The following is a 16,692-nucleotide window of genomic DNA, read 5'->3' as shown; positions in this document are numbered from 1 at the left end:
GCTCCTCCCCCTGGTCCTGGGCAATAGATTGATATGTCGCCCAGGCCTAGCCATCAGTCGCACCTTCCCTAGAGCAGCGAAAGTGACAGGACTCCCTTCCCCTCTCCGTGCTGCTTCCTGATGGGCCTTCTCTTCAGGATATATGATTTTTTTTTGTTGAGATGGGCTGCTTCACAGTTGGTTATTTCGCAGTAGGGTGGGGAGCAAAATGAAATTCTATTAAAATCATTACCGATAGTTCCTGTAAATCACTGGGGCCAGATGGTTTTCCTGTGGGTGGTACGATGCATATCTAGATTTCTTGCCCGCTAAGCTTCTTTCTGTTTATGAAAATGCCTTTGAGGCAGGTACCCTGTCAACTTCAGTGTCAATGTATGAAGCACATATTTCTCTGAAACCTGGCAGAGTGCATACTAATGGTGAAAATATAGACCAATCTCTTTAATTAATGTTGGTGTTAAAATGCTGGCAGCAATTCTGGCTAATATATTGATCAGTGATTTCAACAGTGTGTTTCATTCAGCAGAGAGCTGACCATCTAAGATGGGAAACCAATTTAGTGGCTATATATAATCTTTGAATGGCTGCAGTTACTTCTTTGGGTGCTATAGAAGCATTTGACAAAGTATATTGGCAGTTTGTGTTTGTTACTTTGGAAAAGTTTGGATTTCCTCAAGAACTTATAAAATGGATTAGAATTTTATACCAACCTCCTAAATCTTAAGTAAGGACAAATGGAATTGTTTTTGATCCGTTATTTGGAGACAGTTACAAGTCAGTGTTCTCCTCTGTCTCCAATGATATTTCCAACCCTACAATTCTGTGTTTCTGTTATGTATCAGTCCACATTTATCCAGTGTTGTAGAACATTGAGTTATCAAAAGTTGCTTACAGGATCATCTTCATCCCCCCAAAATAAAAACAAAACCTGTTCTGTAGAATATTAGCTATATTGTATTAAGTTGGCTTCTCTTGGCTGCAAAATTATTCTGCCCAGTAGATGTCAGGCTTTTTCATCTTACACTGTATAGTTTCAGGCATGAAAAACACGCTCTTTCTCTCTTCCTTTGTAGACATTACAGCTAACCTTGGTTGTATCCTTCCTTCTCCACATGGCAGATGCGACACAGCTGTGATACCTTACATCTAGCTTTCACTTGCTTTCTCCTTTACTGACTTCTTCTTCAATCTTTTCTATTATTATTTTATCTACAACAAACCTGTGAGGTCGTTAAGCTAAAAACAAGTTATTTGCACAAGGCTACCCTGGAAGCCTCACAGCTGGGAATGAATTTGGCCTTACATTGTTTTTCACTGTCCTCATTCATTGCCCTCTTGGATTGCATACCAACCCTCATTGGCTTGAGAGCTTTGGGATATGAAAAAGTATTAGTTTCTTTCTTTCTTTTTTAAACTTGGGGTTGCGTAACTGGCTGTGCTGGTGAGTCACTCTGTCTCGTCCTTAAACAAAGGGGCATGCCATTAAGAATGAAGCTTCTTGCAAATGGACATGTTCTGGGAAGTTCATATGAAGCTATTAAATTAGCCATGGTTAAAAAATCATGGTGGTTTGATAGATGAGCATGTTGCAATAAAATTCTCATAACTTCAGTCTTGGTATCTTTTGATAAATATTCTGGATCATAACATAGCTTGCAAATGGAAAAGAAAACTGAGGCCCTGAAATAAAAGTCAGTATTAAAATGCGTGTGTGTTAGTGGTACATGATTCAGAATGTGGAGGCCACTAGTAACGTACGTACATTATAATCAAATGTCTAACAACTTTTTGCGCAGGAGGGAAAGGCTAGGCAGGAGAACAAATACTGTTCTGTTGGGCACCGGGCACCTGTGGGAAGCATCACTTGATCATTTCCCACATCCACTCTTTCCTGAGAGATGTTAGCAAACCTTGCAGCTTGAGTGAATTAGATTGGAATAATCACTTAAAATTTCTGGAGTTCAGAGTCTTTTTTCACTCAGGAACTTTTTACAGTGGAGAGGAATAGCAGTCATTTTGTTTGAAGAGAACAACAAAATGGCTCAGCATTTGGGGATGGAGTTAACTTACAAACAAACCATGACCCCATGTGGTTTAGAACAACACATGCATTAGCTCCTAACTCAAGAGAAGGAAATGTATTTGCTTTTCTCCAACAAGGGGAAGTCTAAAAGGAAGCCTGTGCTAATAGCCACTGATTTAGTGTACTCTGCACACCTCCAGAAGGCATTGCCAGACTCTCTCTCTTGCCCAGTTGTCCTATCTGAGGGTAAAGGCTGGAGGGGAAGAAGGTGTAACTTCTAGCTGCCTTTCCTATTCTGGCCTCGGCTGTGTGAAGTACCAGGTGGTGGCTGGCAAAACCAAACTTCACTGATAATCGTTGTAATAGCAGGCTATGTGTTTGTAGCATATATTCTGAAATACTTCTATTTCTCAGCTTCGCTCTAAAAACGTTTACAAACAGTTATTGCACCCAGTGCACTGTTTTCTGTTGAGGCCAATTAACAGAGCTTTCTCAATGGAAGTACACAGTGTAAACTATTTGCATTACACGGATGAATTCGTAGAACGACTCTCACAGGGCTAAATTATCAACATTTCCCCTCCTCTGCCTACATAATGCAAGGGAGGATTTATGGCAAATTTACTTTCAGTTTCAGTGAACTGCTTGCTTGTGAACCAGAAATTGTGTTTTAAAATAAACGATTACCTGCTAACAAACCAACTTTATGCCATGAATTACACGAAGCTGCTTTCTTTGTTTGCTAGCTTGCTGATTTATATCAACCTAACAGTTTGCTCCAGCTTGCTGAGACTTAAGCTCCATTTGTCCTCTGTTCAGCATGTAAAAATAAATTCCGAACCAAAGCAGCAAGTTCCTTGACTAGCAGAAGCATACATTTCAAGCAACATTAATCTGTACACTCAAAGTGTAATTAAATGTTGTTTGCACAGAAGTGAAGACTAACCTGGATAATTAATTTAGCATTAGATCGCTTATGATCAGGCCATTCCCCGTCACAAGGATCAGTCCTTTTGTGTCTGGGGGTCTTATAATAGGTAGGATTATTGTAGGTATTAATCTTCACAAGATTCTTTGAGCGTACACAAATTTGCTACAAGAACATTGACAATAAATGGGATTGATAATCTTGCCAAGTTAGGTTTTAAACTTGCAGTGCAGCCAGTGTTATGGTACGGTGACCATTTCTGACGTACAAAATAGAAAAAATAATGCAAGTTGTGTGAGAATCCCTTTTCATGTTCGTTATTGCAATAGGGATAATATTTGAAGCTTTTTCTCATTAGAACATAATTTATAAATTGTGAGAGGCTAGTTTTAAATAATTGCTTTAATCAATATAATCTTAATTGTTCTATGTACAAACATACAAGCAACTCCTTATACAAAGAAACAAAATACCTACAGATTTTTTTAAAGGTTCATTCTGTCTCTCCCATTCTCTCGTGTCCATTTATATTGCAGATTCACTGTCAAATATTCTTGCTTTTATGGTCTGGAGGCCACGTTGAACGAATTTGTCAGAACCCTTAGTTTCAGGGAATCTATTATCGTCTCTTCTAGTCGACCAGCTCTTCATTTTTATTGAATTTTGAATAGTCTCTGAAGTAAAATAATAAACTATGGGGTCAAAGCAACAGTTTGAAACTGCAATACATAGAGTGATTGGATACATAGTCCTGACAGCAGCAACTACTGAACAATTAATCCACGTTTGTGTTCTGATCAGGGAATAGAGTATTAGGGTAATGTTATATGGCACAAAACAGAAACAGAAAATCAGCAAATGAACAAAAATCATTTTAAGGACTTTTTTTTTGCTTAATTTATTCCGACTTAGTGTAACTGGCTTATTTAAAGTTCTTAAAACCATTGTGGAGCAAGTAACATTCAATATCAGTGGAATTAAAAATCCTACAATTTCAATGAAAATTATAATCCTTGAAAGATAGGTTTTCCAAATTTTTTCAGAAAAGTTTTCAAAGCATGTCATTTGGGGGAGTCCTTCCATGCTGACATGAACATTGGTGGATTGGAAAAAGCTTGCTGGGATGCTTCCTCCTATCACAATTATCCAGACGGCAGCACAGATGATCTTGGCATTTCTTCTTGTTCGAATAGCCTTAGATCGAAAGGGGTGGACGATGGCTAAAAAACGGTCAATACTTATGCTAGTCAAAAAGAAAATGCTTCCATACATGTTTATATAGAAGAGTGTGACCGAAATCCTGCAAAGTATGTCTCCAAATGGCCAGTCTTTGGATGCAAAGTAATAAATCCTGAAGGGCAAGGTGAAAACGAAAAGTAGGTCTGATATTGCTAAGTTAAGCATATAAGTGGTTGTTTCGTTTCGTACTTTCAATACGCAGGTGAAAATGTATATAGCAACGCAATTGGATATTAAGCCAAGAACAAATACCATACTAAACAGGCATCCGTACAACGTATACTTGAAGGAGTCTTCAGCAGAACAGTTAGAGCTTAGCATTGTGATGCAATGAACTGCTAAAACGAGCTGCTGCTTCAGTCAAGCCGTACCTTGTATTTTGTTGTAGTCTCCGTGAAATCCTCAGATGGTGCGTAAAACCAGTCCTTGAGTGATTTCATATGGGTCCAGCCTGACTTTGAAACTTCACAGCTGAATTTCAGTATTAAACAGAGAAGATACCATTCTGCTGGTCACTGGCAAATAATTATTTTCTTCCAAATGCCGTAGTAGTTCTGGATGACAGGGAGCATCTCCTCATCCACAGTGAAGGTGTAATTAAGCTTAGCTTCTTCACATATTTCTGTAGAGGTTGATCCGTCCTGTGGTGCTGTAGAAAGCACTTCAGGTCAATCCGTTTCAAAGTTACGTTCCGAGTTACGTGGGAACAGACTTCCTTGTGTTAGCACTACGCTGGCATTTTTCTTTCCTTCGCGCCGTTGAGTAAGTTCTAGCCCCACAGGGTAGAAAGCAAGGCAAAGAATAAAATTCCTAAGCAAGTATTTTCTTGCTGATCTTAAGCTCTCCCCGCAGCTGCCAATTAAATGGTGAAGGCAAACTAAAGAGCACGCAAGCCCATGCCCCACCCCTGCTTACTCAGCTTGCTAAAGTGACATGGCAGGAAGAGGAGGCTGGGCTTCAGAAAGGAAGGGCTCAACTGCAGATTCTTTAGCAAAAGTATTTTTTTTAACCTTCCATGCCAGAAAAATATTCAAGCTGAGAGCCATACAAACTTGACCACCTGGCTCAGAGTGGCAGATCAAAACCTTATTAATACTTTAAAAAGTTAGGTGTGCCTTAGGAAGTATGATTAAGTAAGCACTTTTTAGTTACATTTCATTTTTATTTCTATGGCTGTCTACCATTTTAATTCATCATTCTGTTGATTGATCTGTTATTAGGTTTAAATATAAGTGAATTTCCATTTTAAATGCTCAGTGTAGGTGTTGGGCCACATTGCAAGAAATGTAAGAACTTGCAAATTTGCTTAGAAGTCATCTTTAAGGTTTTCTTTTTCCATTCTCTGTTATAGTAACTCAAAAATCAAAGTAGTTATTTTCTCTCTCTATTTTTAGATTACACTGAAATGCCCTATCTTTTTTTACCTCTTGACAGTAAAGTGAATCACAGCGTTTCCTTTCAGAGGGCGCCCAATAGTAGAGAAATGAAAGAGAAAGTGCTGTATTCCTCTCAGGTGTCCAGCTGTTCCACATGCTTTCAGGCCCTTGCTACCAGAGAGTGCATTCATAAAATGAATCAGGCCAGCATAGGTAACCTTCCACAATCCAAAGTGCAAAGCAAGCATTAGAAGATAGTTTAGAAAGCATCCACTTTTGAGAAGAGATCACTCTGAGGTTCTGGTCCTAAAGACAAGTTGTCAGTGCTTGATAGAACACAGTTACAAAGCTACATAAATGTAAAAAGGTAAAGGTAAAGGTACCCCTGCCCGTACGGGCCAGTCGTCTCCTACTCTAGGGTTGTGTGCTCATCTCACTCTAGAGGCCGGGAGCCAGCGCTGTCCGCAGACACTTCCGGGTCACGTGGCCAGCATGACGAAGCTGCTCTGGCGAGCCGGCACCAGCGCAGCACACGGAAACGCCGTTTACCTTCCCGCTATAAAGCAGTACCTATTTATCTACTTGCACTTAGGGGTGCTTTCGAACTGCTAGGTGGGCAGGAGCTGGGACTGAAAGACGGGAGCTCACCCCGCCGCGGGGATTCGAACCACCGACCATGCAATCGGCAAGCCCTAGGCGCTGAGGTTTTACCCACAGCGCCACCCGCGTCCCTTACATAAATGTATGTTACTACAATATGCAATGGACCTTTAGAAAGCATTTTCCCATTGTGAACTCAACCATCGCTTAAATACCTTTCTCACCACTATGTATGTACGCGTCTCCTAAATTAATGGATGGTTTGACAAGTATAGAAATGCTCATAATAGATAAATATCTCTACTGCTTTGCACCCTAATTTCAAGTATGATTTCTTGGGAAAGGATTCCTGTTTCTGGGATATGTCAACTCTAAAAAGGGCATGTGTGGAAGGCTGGCTAAATTTAACCCTATATATGTTACTGTGATTTTAATATGCTGTGTTAATCTTCCAGTGAAATTAATCTTGGGCGACTCTAAAAACAGAATGCATTAGTGAAAATTGGTGATGATATTTGGATGGAATGTTTAATAAGACCAACTTCATTAGTATTATCCCTCCAATGTAATTTAGCAGCAACTGTTCTACAGACTTCAGCAAAGAGGTGGGACTGCAGAACATCTCCATCGGTTAACCTAAGAGGCCAGCAACTTTTGGCTCTTCCACTCTTTGAATTTTTTCCATTCCAGCTGGTCAATACAATAATTCTGTAACTTAGAAGTAGTGCCTAAGTTTGCTTCCTTCTCCCTCCTTACCAATGCCTGTTTCTTTTGTGTCATAATTTATGGCGGGAACTGAGTTTTCATTATTTATTTAGTAAATTTATGCCCCAATATTCTCCCAAACGAGCCCAGGGTGGCAAACCACAAAATCGAGCTCTACAACAGCCTATTTAGAAACACCTAAAAGCAACCCCAAACCTTCACAGTTGCTACTTTCAAGGCTGTCAACCATCTAATGGCAAGGTGATAAAAAATGTTTTTAAATTTCTTCGAAAAATCTGTGATAGACACACCTCACCAGGGAGGTCATTATGCACTACAGAGAAGGTCATGCCATGGGTCAGTCCAGCTGGACAACAACCAGAGGTGGCACCACCAAGAGGGCCTCCCCTGCCAACCATGGGGCCCAAGATGGTTGGTTTTGGGGCAGTCCTTTTAAGTACTTGGTCCCAAACCATTTGGCTTTGTATTCTAGGACTGGCACCTTGAATTGGACTAGTGTGGAGCCTGGTGGCTCCATCGGGCTGCCCCATTTATCAGCCTGGCAGCCACATTCTGCACTAGCTGTGTCTTCAGTGGCAGCCCCACCTGGAGCACATTGCCGTCTCAATGGGAGACCCCTAGACCATGAGCACCAGAGGTCAACCTGTCTCGGTCCAGGAGTGGCTAGAGCTGGCAAACCAGTCTGAGCTGGGCCTAAGCACTCCCAGCCACAGAAGACTCAAGTGACAAGTTGGAACCCTGAACTACTAATAGTAGCAAACTATTTTGAAAGAATTTTTTCAGCTGAAGAGGGGTGCAAAAAATTGTTTAAATTGTGTTCTTGGTCCTTCTAATCCTACTTCCATAACTCCTTGTTGGTGTGAAGAGAGTAAGAATGTCCTCAAAGCACAGGACTTAGTGATGTACCTTTTTTAAAAAACAACAACAACTTTGGGAGATTTTATTTTGTGAGGAGTTTGACTTGTATCTTAAGATAAATTTCTGAAGTAAGTGCCTTAAACTAAGTTCACGGAAAGACAGTTCATCTTTCCTTCTGTGAACTGCCTTAATGGTGCAATCTTTTGGGCCTACTCAGAAGGAAATGCCACAGAGTTCTGTGGGATTTATTGCCACGTAAATGTGCCTATGATTGCAATCTTAAGACTATACCCGCTGACCTTTGAGTGAGCCCGCCCTTGACTTTTTTTATGGGTAGACATTCATAGACTGATTGCGCTGTCCACTTGTGCTGTGTGAGAGACAGACAAGAGCTTGCATTTCAGCATCAGAAAAATGTAAAGTATGCAAAATATAATGATCATTTATTCCTTTTTGTATTTTCTTCCTGAACCTAATTGGGAAGTCTATTCCTGATGTTCTCAGCTGACATCCCGAGGCTTTTATTTCAGTAGGAATTGTTTGATTTAGAGGACAGAATAATATTCAGTCTTGTTTTTTGTGGCCAAACTACCTTGGGAACTGAACGTTTCTTTTAAAATGGTCAACAATTTGGCAATCTTACTTGCAAGCATAGGCAGTGGTAACTTAAAGTGCATTGTTAGGATTCTTTTTGTCTTTTGAAAGGACTTCATGGGTTAGAAGAGTGAAGAAGAGGGGCATGCAAGTAAGATGTGGGTTTTCATCCTCCTGTGTGTGTCCTGGAGCGAGCCACTTATTAATCTGTAGTTTCCTTATCTATTAACTCTGGCTATATTTACCTAACTGAGCTGAGGCTCACAGGTTGACTCAAGTGGAACTCTGAACTGGACTACTTTGCAGTCAAATGTTTTCCTGTAACAGAAGGTTTTGCAAAAATATCCCATAACTTAAACAATTTCTTTAAAATAAATCATGTTTAAAATAATGTGTAATTTGGCACCCTAAAGTGTCACTTAAAAGCTTTGAAAAGGAATTTAAGATAATGAAGTTTACACAAAAACCCCATCAAGGAATATTTTCTGTATTTAGAAGTGCATAGAATGGGTGTACAAAGTCCTGTTTTATGGGTGTGATAGTGGACTCTGCATTATTCCTCTAAAAGGCTTTTCTACAAACTGCAAAAGGTCTCTGGTTCAGTCCCTTTTGTCTCTAGGTAGCTGAGAGGGTTTCTGTCTGCAACCCTTGGTGGAATTATTTACTTACTTCACTAAATACTTCAGCTTTATTAGTCGGAGGTACATCATATTTCAATGGAAGTTACTTCCAGGTAACGTTAGAGGCTGGATGAAGAGGCAGCACTTTCACTGTTGAACCTCCCTGACTGCTACAGAAAGAGGCTGCGTTGCCCATTCCCAGTCACGAGGCCGGGTCTCGCCACCATGAAGTGAGCCTGGCTTGTGATTTCCTTTCAGAAGTTCCTGCTTCAAACACGAGGAACTTGAACAGTTCCTCGTTTAACAGGAAGCTAATGGTGCATTTTAAAGTAGCTAAAACATTGAGCCCGGTTCTTTTCAGACACAGCATTCTTCTGTATTTGTCACATACTGGTTACCTACACCATTACAAAGAAATAAAGAATTGTTTGAAAATAGTTTTTTAGTATTTACCTGTCTTGGTTCTTAACTGAAAGGTTGGAAGGGAGCAGCTTGAGAAAACTGGAATGCTTCCGGTAATTCTGTATTTCTGATGGGCAGCCAAACCGTTTAGAGTTTAGTGAAATCGCCAAGTTCCATCAGGTTCCAAGTTCATAAGGGTATTGTTCTAGCCAAAGGCCATGACAAACCTGTAGCAATAATACAGAACATACAGCCATAATAGAAGCCAACATCCGTGATGAAAGAGAGAAGATACCTGAGACACAAACAAGATTAAATCTAGGTTGATTTCAGATCAAACCCCCCCCCAATCACCCAAACAACATACATCTATTTTATCTAAAGCGTTTTTCCTGATTTGTTTTTGCAGCTCGTGCATAGACAGCTGCTCTGTGTATTACAAAGCTATTATTGTCTCTCAAACTCAACCGTTGATGCTGAGGCGCACCTGCTTGCTTATGCAAATAATGATTTCAGAAAGCGATATAAGGGCGAGGCTAACAGATAAGGAGTGATTTCTTCCACCTGAGATTGCAATCTAAATACATGCCTACTATTGTAGTAGACTTTTTCTTTTCTAGTTATTTTCAGCTATTTAAAAACTCAAGGGAACTCCAGTACAGTAACTAATCAGATTCTTATGTTGCTGGCTTTTGTTTTAGGATTCACCATTATTTGAGCTCATAAAGCAGTCTAAGGAGCGAGGCGGGCAGCCTGACCAATCTGACTCTCCCAACTGTTTCACTCAGCCTCTTCAGCATAACCACACTGCTGCAGACCTGTAAGTAAAATTATGGACAGAGTCCTATGAGAATATAAAGATACTTGGTCCATTGACTCTTTGCCTACTCTGACTGGAAGCAAGTCATCTACTCCATTTAAGTTCACAGGCGTAGGCAGTGATCACATATGAGATAGCATCTGCATGGGGTCCCCACGGGGAGCACCTTTTCCCAACTGAGCTGGCCAACCTGCCACTACTGTTCGGAGATGGAGACCGTCTGACCAAGGGGTTCCACACATTGGCAACCTTGAGATTGCATTACTGCAGCGGCAGGGCATGTTGAATTTTTAAACTTTCAAAGTTCAAAATTGAGGGGTGCTAAAAAGTCGTAACATGACTTGAGAATTCAAAAGACATGTTGGTTAAATTAATATAATTTAGTTTTGCTCAGTAAGTAAAATGTGTGTAAAATTGCATAGAAATAATAAAAATGACTGCCAAGTGCTTGCAGTTACAGGTGAGATCTGGGGTACCTTATTGTATTGTGAAAGAGCTTTAATACAATTTTATGGGGGGAGAGAGAGAGACCCTCACTCGTTCTGTTGGTGCCTGGTTAGCCCAGGGAGTTGGTTCTGTGAGAGCCTCACTTGAGCAGTGTCTCCAGGGCTTCCTCTGTCTTCAGGTTGCTTCAGTCCAGGGTGTCTGTCTAGTCCCAGTGCCCACCCACATGCCAAAGATTTATTGGAGAAGCTACACTTCTTTCTCCACTAAGAGTACACAGATCCCCTACATGGCAATTACGCACAATACTCAACACTTTCACCATGGGTGTAGCCAGGATTGGGGGGCAGGCATTATTGGGGGGGGGAGCAGAACTGAGTTATCTGTGACACAATCTGTCAGTTAGTTAGTTAGTTATTTTTATTTATTTGCTTGACTTGGGGGGGGCTGCCTCTCCGGCTATGACCATGTAGTCACTTTGTGAAACTGCTCTGCTTCTGTCCTTCAAGACACCTTTTCTGAGTGCTATGCCATTGGCACAAGGAGCGTCTGCATTCAGTGTGTTATCCATCAGTAAAGATCTGGCGAGAGCCAGTGTGGTGTAGTGGTTAAGAGCGGTAGTCTCGTAATCTGGGGAACCGGGTTCGCGTCTCCGCTCCTCCACATGCAGCTGCTGGGTGACCTTGGGCCAGTCACACTTCTGTGAAGTCTCTCAGCCCCACTCACCTCACAGAGTGTTTGTTGTGGGGGAGGAAGGGAAAAGAGATTGTTAGCCGCTTTGAGACTCCTTAAAGGGAGTGAAAGGTGGGATATCAAATCCAAACTCCTCTTCTTCTTCTATGTACAGTCCACAGCAACTGTAACTCTAAGGATCTGCTTCAAGATATAATAATAGTAATAATATATTCCTGTTTTCCACAGAGAACAGGAGTCAGTGCTGCCTTCTTGGTGTCTCCATGCTCTCTCTCCTGAGCAGGCATGGGGCACCTTAGATGTCTGTAGAACTCTGTGCGCGCACACAAGCACACAAGCATTTCACATTTTCATCCTCGCTCCGAGGCAAAGGCCTTGAAGGGGCTGCTTGGGAAGCTGTGGTGTGCCAGGCTCCTTATCTCGGGCCTCCTGTGGGGCTCACAGCACATTCCACAAAGCAGCAGCTGCAACTGCAGCCTTCATTACCAATACCGCTATTCAGGACATTTCCAGGGCAGCTCTCTGGGGCTCCAGTGCCACTACAGAGTGGATCTACATGCATCAGTTGTGGTGGTCTTTGTTTTTCTGCCTCAACGAGTGGTGTTTTGATTCCCACCCTGTGTCCCTACAGGCCCTGGTACATTGCACAGTCGCATTTTGCTAGGAAAATGGAACACTGACCGTGCACTCACCAAATGGTACTTACCATGCGGGGGGCCAACTTGAATAAAATTTTGGGAGACTCAGGGAAGCCCCGCCCTGCATAACTGATCACAAGCCATGGTGCATGCACACCATTTGAATAGTGATGCCCATCAACTTTGGGGGAGCCTATCCCCCTCAAATATTTTATGGGGGGGCTGAAGGGACCTTGGCCCCTAGGAGTTGGCTCCCAAGTTACGGTGAATGCAACTTCCCAGCAGAATAAGTGTGATAACCACCAGCAGACCCTGCATACAAACTGCTCCAAGCCGCTTGCAGCATTCACTGAAGGATGGGGCATTCCTACCCTCAACAGAGTTACATTAGAGGCCCTGTTTTCTGACTAGTTTTCCCATGCTATATTCTGCATATGTATTATTTCCACATGTTATCTGTGATCTTGGAGGAGCTTCCATCTATGTTTGGGCGTGACAGTAAGCCTGGGGAGAGGCAATGGAGGAAGTGATGAAGTTTAGCCACATGTTTCCTGCCTGGAGCAAGTGGGCGGATATAGTTAGCCCCAAGTGGGCTCACTCGCTTATTCTGTGAGAAATGTCCCATTCATGGTTAGCACCCAGTGTTCCATTCTTGTTGATTTTGTGTTGTTTCCATAGGTACCTGTCCCCAACAAAATCTCCCAAGAAAAAGGTGTCTTCCGCTTCAGTATATCCTCCTCCAGATGGTCAGCACGCGTTGGCAAACCATCCTCAAAAACCTTATAAATCTACTTCTCTCTCACTGTTTTACAAAAAAGGTTGGTGTTGTGTGTGTGTGACACATTTTTATTTTCAGGCAGAGGGCAGAATCCACTGCAACAGGATTCCACCTTTCTCTCCCTCCCATGACTGCCACCTTTGCACCCCAAAAAGCCACTCCAGAAGGTCTTCCTTCCATGAGCTTGTAAAGGGCTGCAAGGGGAGAGCAAGAAAGCGGCAGGAGTAGAATTCTGTTCTGCTCACACAAGGGCAGCAGCAATGGCTAACTCACTTGGATCATCTGAATTCCATTACAGACGTAATCAAGAGAATGCAGTCAGGAGCAGGGAGGGGAGGGAATGAGTTTCAGTCCTGAACATTTGAGGAAGATTGGCAATTCATAATAATGGAGAAATAAATACTGTTGCTTGCAAAGAACTGCATGCAGTGTTCTGCAGATCTTTTGGCTGCAGTACCTTGTGTTCCTCAAAGCTTCCTGAGTGAAAGGATGTGGTAGATGGGTAACTCCTATCAGTAAGCAGAAATTATTTTTGTTTATGCAGTGGGCACTCATGATGCAAGCATATATATTTGGAAACTGCATCCTTATCTCTCTTTTATTTCAGTTTAAAAATAGTCCCGATGGATATTTATGTTTTAGCATTCTTCTATCAAAAGAATGCTATTGTAGTGCAGTAAATTTTGAATCACCTTGTGGCTAGTGCAAACAGGACAGAACTCCTATAGCAGATCTATACATTAGAATAGATTTAAAGGTTATCAAAGAAAGAAACTGAGCAAGAATCAAAGTTATTGTATGTTAAAATAACTTTATTATTCAGATTCATACAATATCTTAGGCTTCACTTGTCACCATTAACATCAGTAGCATAACAAACAGCAACAAGGAAAGACTCAGCACACTATTGGGGAGACTTTTTTATGTAAACAAAATCTAATGGAAAATATCTTAAGATCTCTTGAGCAAAAACGTTCTACACAGTATCAGTTAATCAGAATTTGAAACTTGCATAAGAGGTTCTTCTTCACCGAACCTTATCAGCAAATCTCACCATTTATTAAAAACTGAGCAGCTTTCTTTTTCATTTAGAAAGAAATGGAATAAAGACTTCGTTCAAGATATAGACTGGATATCAATATTTAAACATATTCCAACAAATTTAATCCATGCCTATTAAAGGAAAAAGTTAATGCAGTATACCAAAGGCATTAAATCTGCATAAATTCAGTATGTTTTATACTTCTGATATTTGTTAATAATTATGTCCATTCACAAACATTTTTGCTCCTGAATGACGAAAACCCAGGAGTAAGTTTTCCGGTTTTCGAACATTACTCGGAACACGAACATCCAACACGGCTTCCGCTGTGCAGAAACCTAGCTGTCAGGCAATCGGAAGCCATGCTTCTGAAGCCGAAGGCACTTCTGGAACAGATTACATTCAAGTTCCGAGGTACCACTGGACTGGTACTGAAAGTATAATTTGGCAAATTATATAATACCACCTTCCCTCTGTATCTGAAAGAGATCCTGCTGGGTAATTTAAAAGGAGAAATAGAATTAAATGATTTATAGCTAGCTCTTACATTATTTTCAGGGGCAAAAACATATTGCCAAATACTGGAAATTAGATTTAAACCTGCAAATATCAAATATCCGACTGGCTGGTTAATAGCTGGGAAACAACCATTTTAATTTATTACACACATGCATTTTAATACAGTAAATACAGTGGTGCCTCGCAAGACGAAAATAATCCGTTCCGCGAGTCTCTTTGTCTAGCGGTTTTTTCGTCTTGCGAAGCAACCCTATTAGCGGATTAGCGCTATTAGCGGTTTAGCGGCTATTAAAGGCTTAGCGGCTAAAAGGCTATTAGTGGCTTAACGGCTTAGAAAAAGGGGGGGCGAAAAAAATTGCAAGACTCGCAAGACATTTTCGTCTTGCGAAGCAAGCCCATAGGGAAATTCGTCTTGCGAAGCAGCTCAAAAACCGCAAAACCCTTTCGTCTAGCGGGTTTTGCGTCTTGCGAGGCATTTGTCTTGCGGGGCACCACTGTATTCTTAAACCCAAAGCTGCATAATTTCTTTAAAACAAGAGTAGATGCATCAAAAGCAGATCTGTTTTTCTGAGCAGTTCACTTCTGCACATACCACGCTCTGCTCAAAAGTGCAGAATGCAACAATGCATTTGAGAAATGCTGTAGTGTTGCCAAATAGGCTGTTGGCTGGAACTTGGTTCCCTTTAAAATCACAATGCTTTGCTTTAAATTTCTGCAACGCTAAATATTCTGTGACAAGCAGTGATTTGAAGATGATTCTCCCCTCTCCTCTCTAGTGCATTGGCTGGCTTATATGCGATTGAAAAACTTATGTTCGCGTCTTCTGTCTGATCACCCTGAACTTGAACATTTGATCTGGACACTCTTTCATCACACACTGCAAAATGAATATGAACTTATGAAAGACCGGCACTTAGACCAGGTAATGAGTCTGGCGGGTGTGAGCTGATTTCAGTCTTGTGTAAGCTTATGCTTCTTTCTTTTTTAAACTTCTCCATGGTTCAGAAACGTCGTGCGAAATTTGCGAAGTAAGTGTGTATTCTTGAGAAACCCAGTAGTGTTTCTCAATCTTCTCCACACAGAGAACCGACCACTTGCTTGTTCTTCCTCTTGCTTCAGACATAGCCAAAGAAACATTTATTATTTTTAACCTCCCTTGCAAGTCTGAGCTCATTCTGAGTTTTAGCCTGTCTGACCGTCACCCTGCAACTATTAGCTACTTGTGTATACTTCTCCTTAGTGATTTCCTCTTTCTTCCATTTCTTATACACGCCCTTCTTAACTCTCAGCTCATCTGCCAGCTCCTTTTGCAACCACACACTTCTGTTTCCTTGTGGTACTGAAAAATAGAGTAATAGAGATGGATGCATTCAGCATCTGGATGGCACCTCCTCACCCCCAACAGCTTCGTGCAGTTGTTGAATAGCATTGGTGAGAAACAGAGCACTGTGGGACATCATGGAACATATGGACTACTTGAAGTGTACACCAAACATCCTTGCTTCTGAAGAAATGGGAAACACATGACATAGAATATTGGGGGGGGGGGGGGACAAAGCGACAACATAGCAAAACACTCTATAGTACTAGTTACAGATAGGTAGCCGTGTTGGTCTGCCATAGTCAAAATAAAAAAATCCCTTCCAGTAGCACCTTAAAGACCAACTAAGTTAGTAGTTAGTAGTTAGTAGTAGTTAGTAGTACTCTATAGTACTGTGATTAAATTAAAAAGAAAAATATCATTGGCACTGTCATTCCAGAAATATAAAGCAGAGCCCAGCTCTCAATAAATTTGTTTCCTCAATTATTACATATTGCATTTATCTCACAGGTCAGGTTTATGATTAAGACAGGTTTGCCAGGTTTTGCATCTCTAAATGGGCTGGGGATTTGGGGCATTTGAAGGATTGCCTTGTCCCACATGAATGTGTCTGAAATATAAGGTCAGCATCAGAGGCCTTCCTTCAGATGTTTGCACTAGTGAACATTAGGTGGGTGGAGACCAGCTAGAAGACGCTGTCAGTGATGGCCCCAGGCTTTATGAAACGTCTTTCCCAGACACATGCGGGAGGTACCAATACTGTTGCTGTTTCCGTGACAAGTTAAGAACTTTTTATCCTCCCAAACATTTAGTGGTTGATTTGGTGCAGTTTTTCTAAAATTTTGTTGCATGTTAAAATTGATATATCTCCCCCTTTTTTTAACAAGTGGCGTATTCAAGTGCTTGCTGGTTTTTGTGTTATAATTTTGTTTGTGTATTTTTTATTATTTGTATGGCTGCTTTTAATAGAAATCAACATAGGAATCTTAAATAAAATCAATTAAACTTTTAGGTAATTCCAAATAGTGTGTAGTTCCATTTGTTGAGTGGTTGCTTAGTGTTCATCTTTTA

The 16,692-nt window shown here is 41.2% G+C and overlaps 2 protein-coding genes and 1 long non-coding RNA gene across 9 annotated transcripts in view; 1 reads left to right on the top strand and 2 right to left on the bottom strand.

Moving 5' to 3' along the window:
* The window catches only part of RB1 (RB transcriptional corepressor 1), a 126,653-nt gene that overhangs the window by 99,328 nt on the left and 10,633 nt on the right, over positions 1-16,692 (top strand). For all 7 annotated transcript variants that reach the window (XM_083472947.1, XM_083472948.1, XM_083472949.1 and 4 more), the window contains 3 exons: positions 10,068-10,186; positions 12,640-12,779; positions 15,077-15,222. In XM_083472947.1, the coding sequence (XP_083329073.1) occupies positions 10,068-10,186; positions 12,640-12,779; positions 15,077-15,222 (405 nt within the window). The remainder of the gene's footprint in view (positions 1-10,067; positions 10,187-12,639; positions 12,780-15,076; positions 15,223-16,692) is intronic.
* LPAR6 (lysophosphatidic acid receptor 6) lies at positions 3,336-5,053 on the bottom strand. Its single transcript, XM_083474844.1, has one exon. The coding sequence runs from the start codon at positions 4,509-4,511 to the stop codon at positions 3,477-3,479; it is 1,035 nt and encodes a 344-aa protein (XP_083330970.1). The 5' UTR covers positions 4,512-5,053; the 3' UTR covers positions 3,336-3,476.
* LOC310693546 lies at positions 13,531-15,068 on the bottom strand. The gene is made up of 2 exons (XR_014519231.1): positions 14,809-15,068; positions 13,531-14,480 (listed from the first exon to the last, which is right to left on the bottom strand). It is a non-coding gene; the product is annotated as an uncharacterized lncRNA (long non-coding RNA).

Source organism: Podarcis liolepis (assembly GCF_965112155.1).
Source record: "Podarcis liolepis genome assembly, chromosome: 1".
Classification (NCBI taxonomy): domain Eukaryota; kingdom Metazoa; phylum Chordata; class Lepidosauria; order Squamata; family Lacertidae; genus Podarcis; species Podarcis liolepis.
Note: the sequence above shows the minus strand (reverse complement) of the source record. Positions and strands in the feature narration are given on the sequence as shown.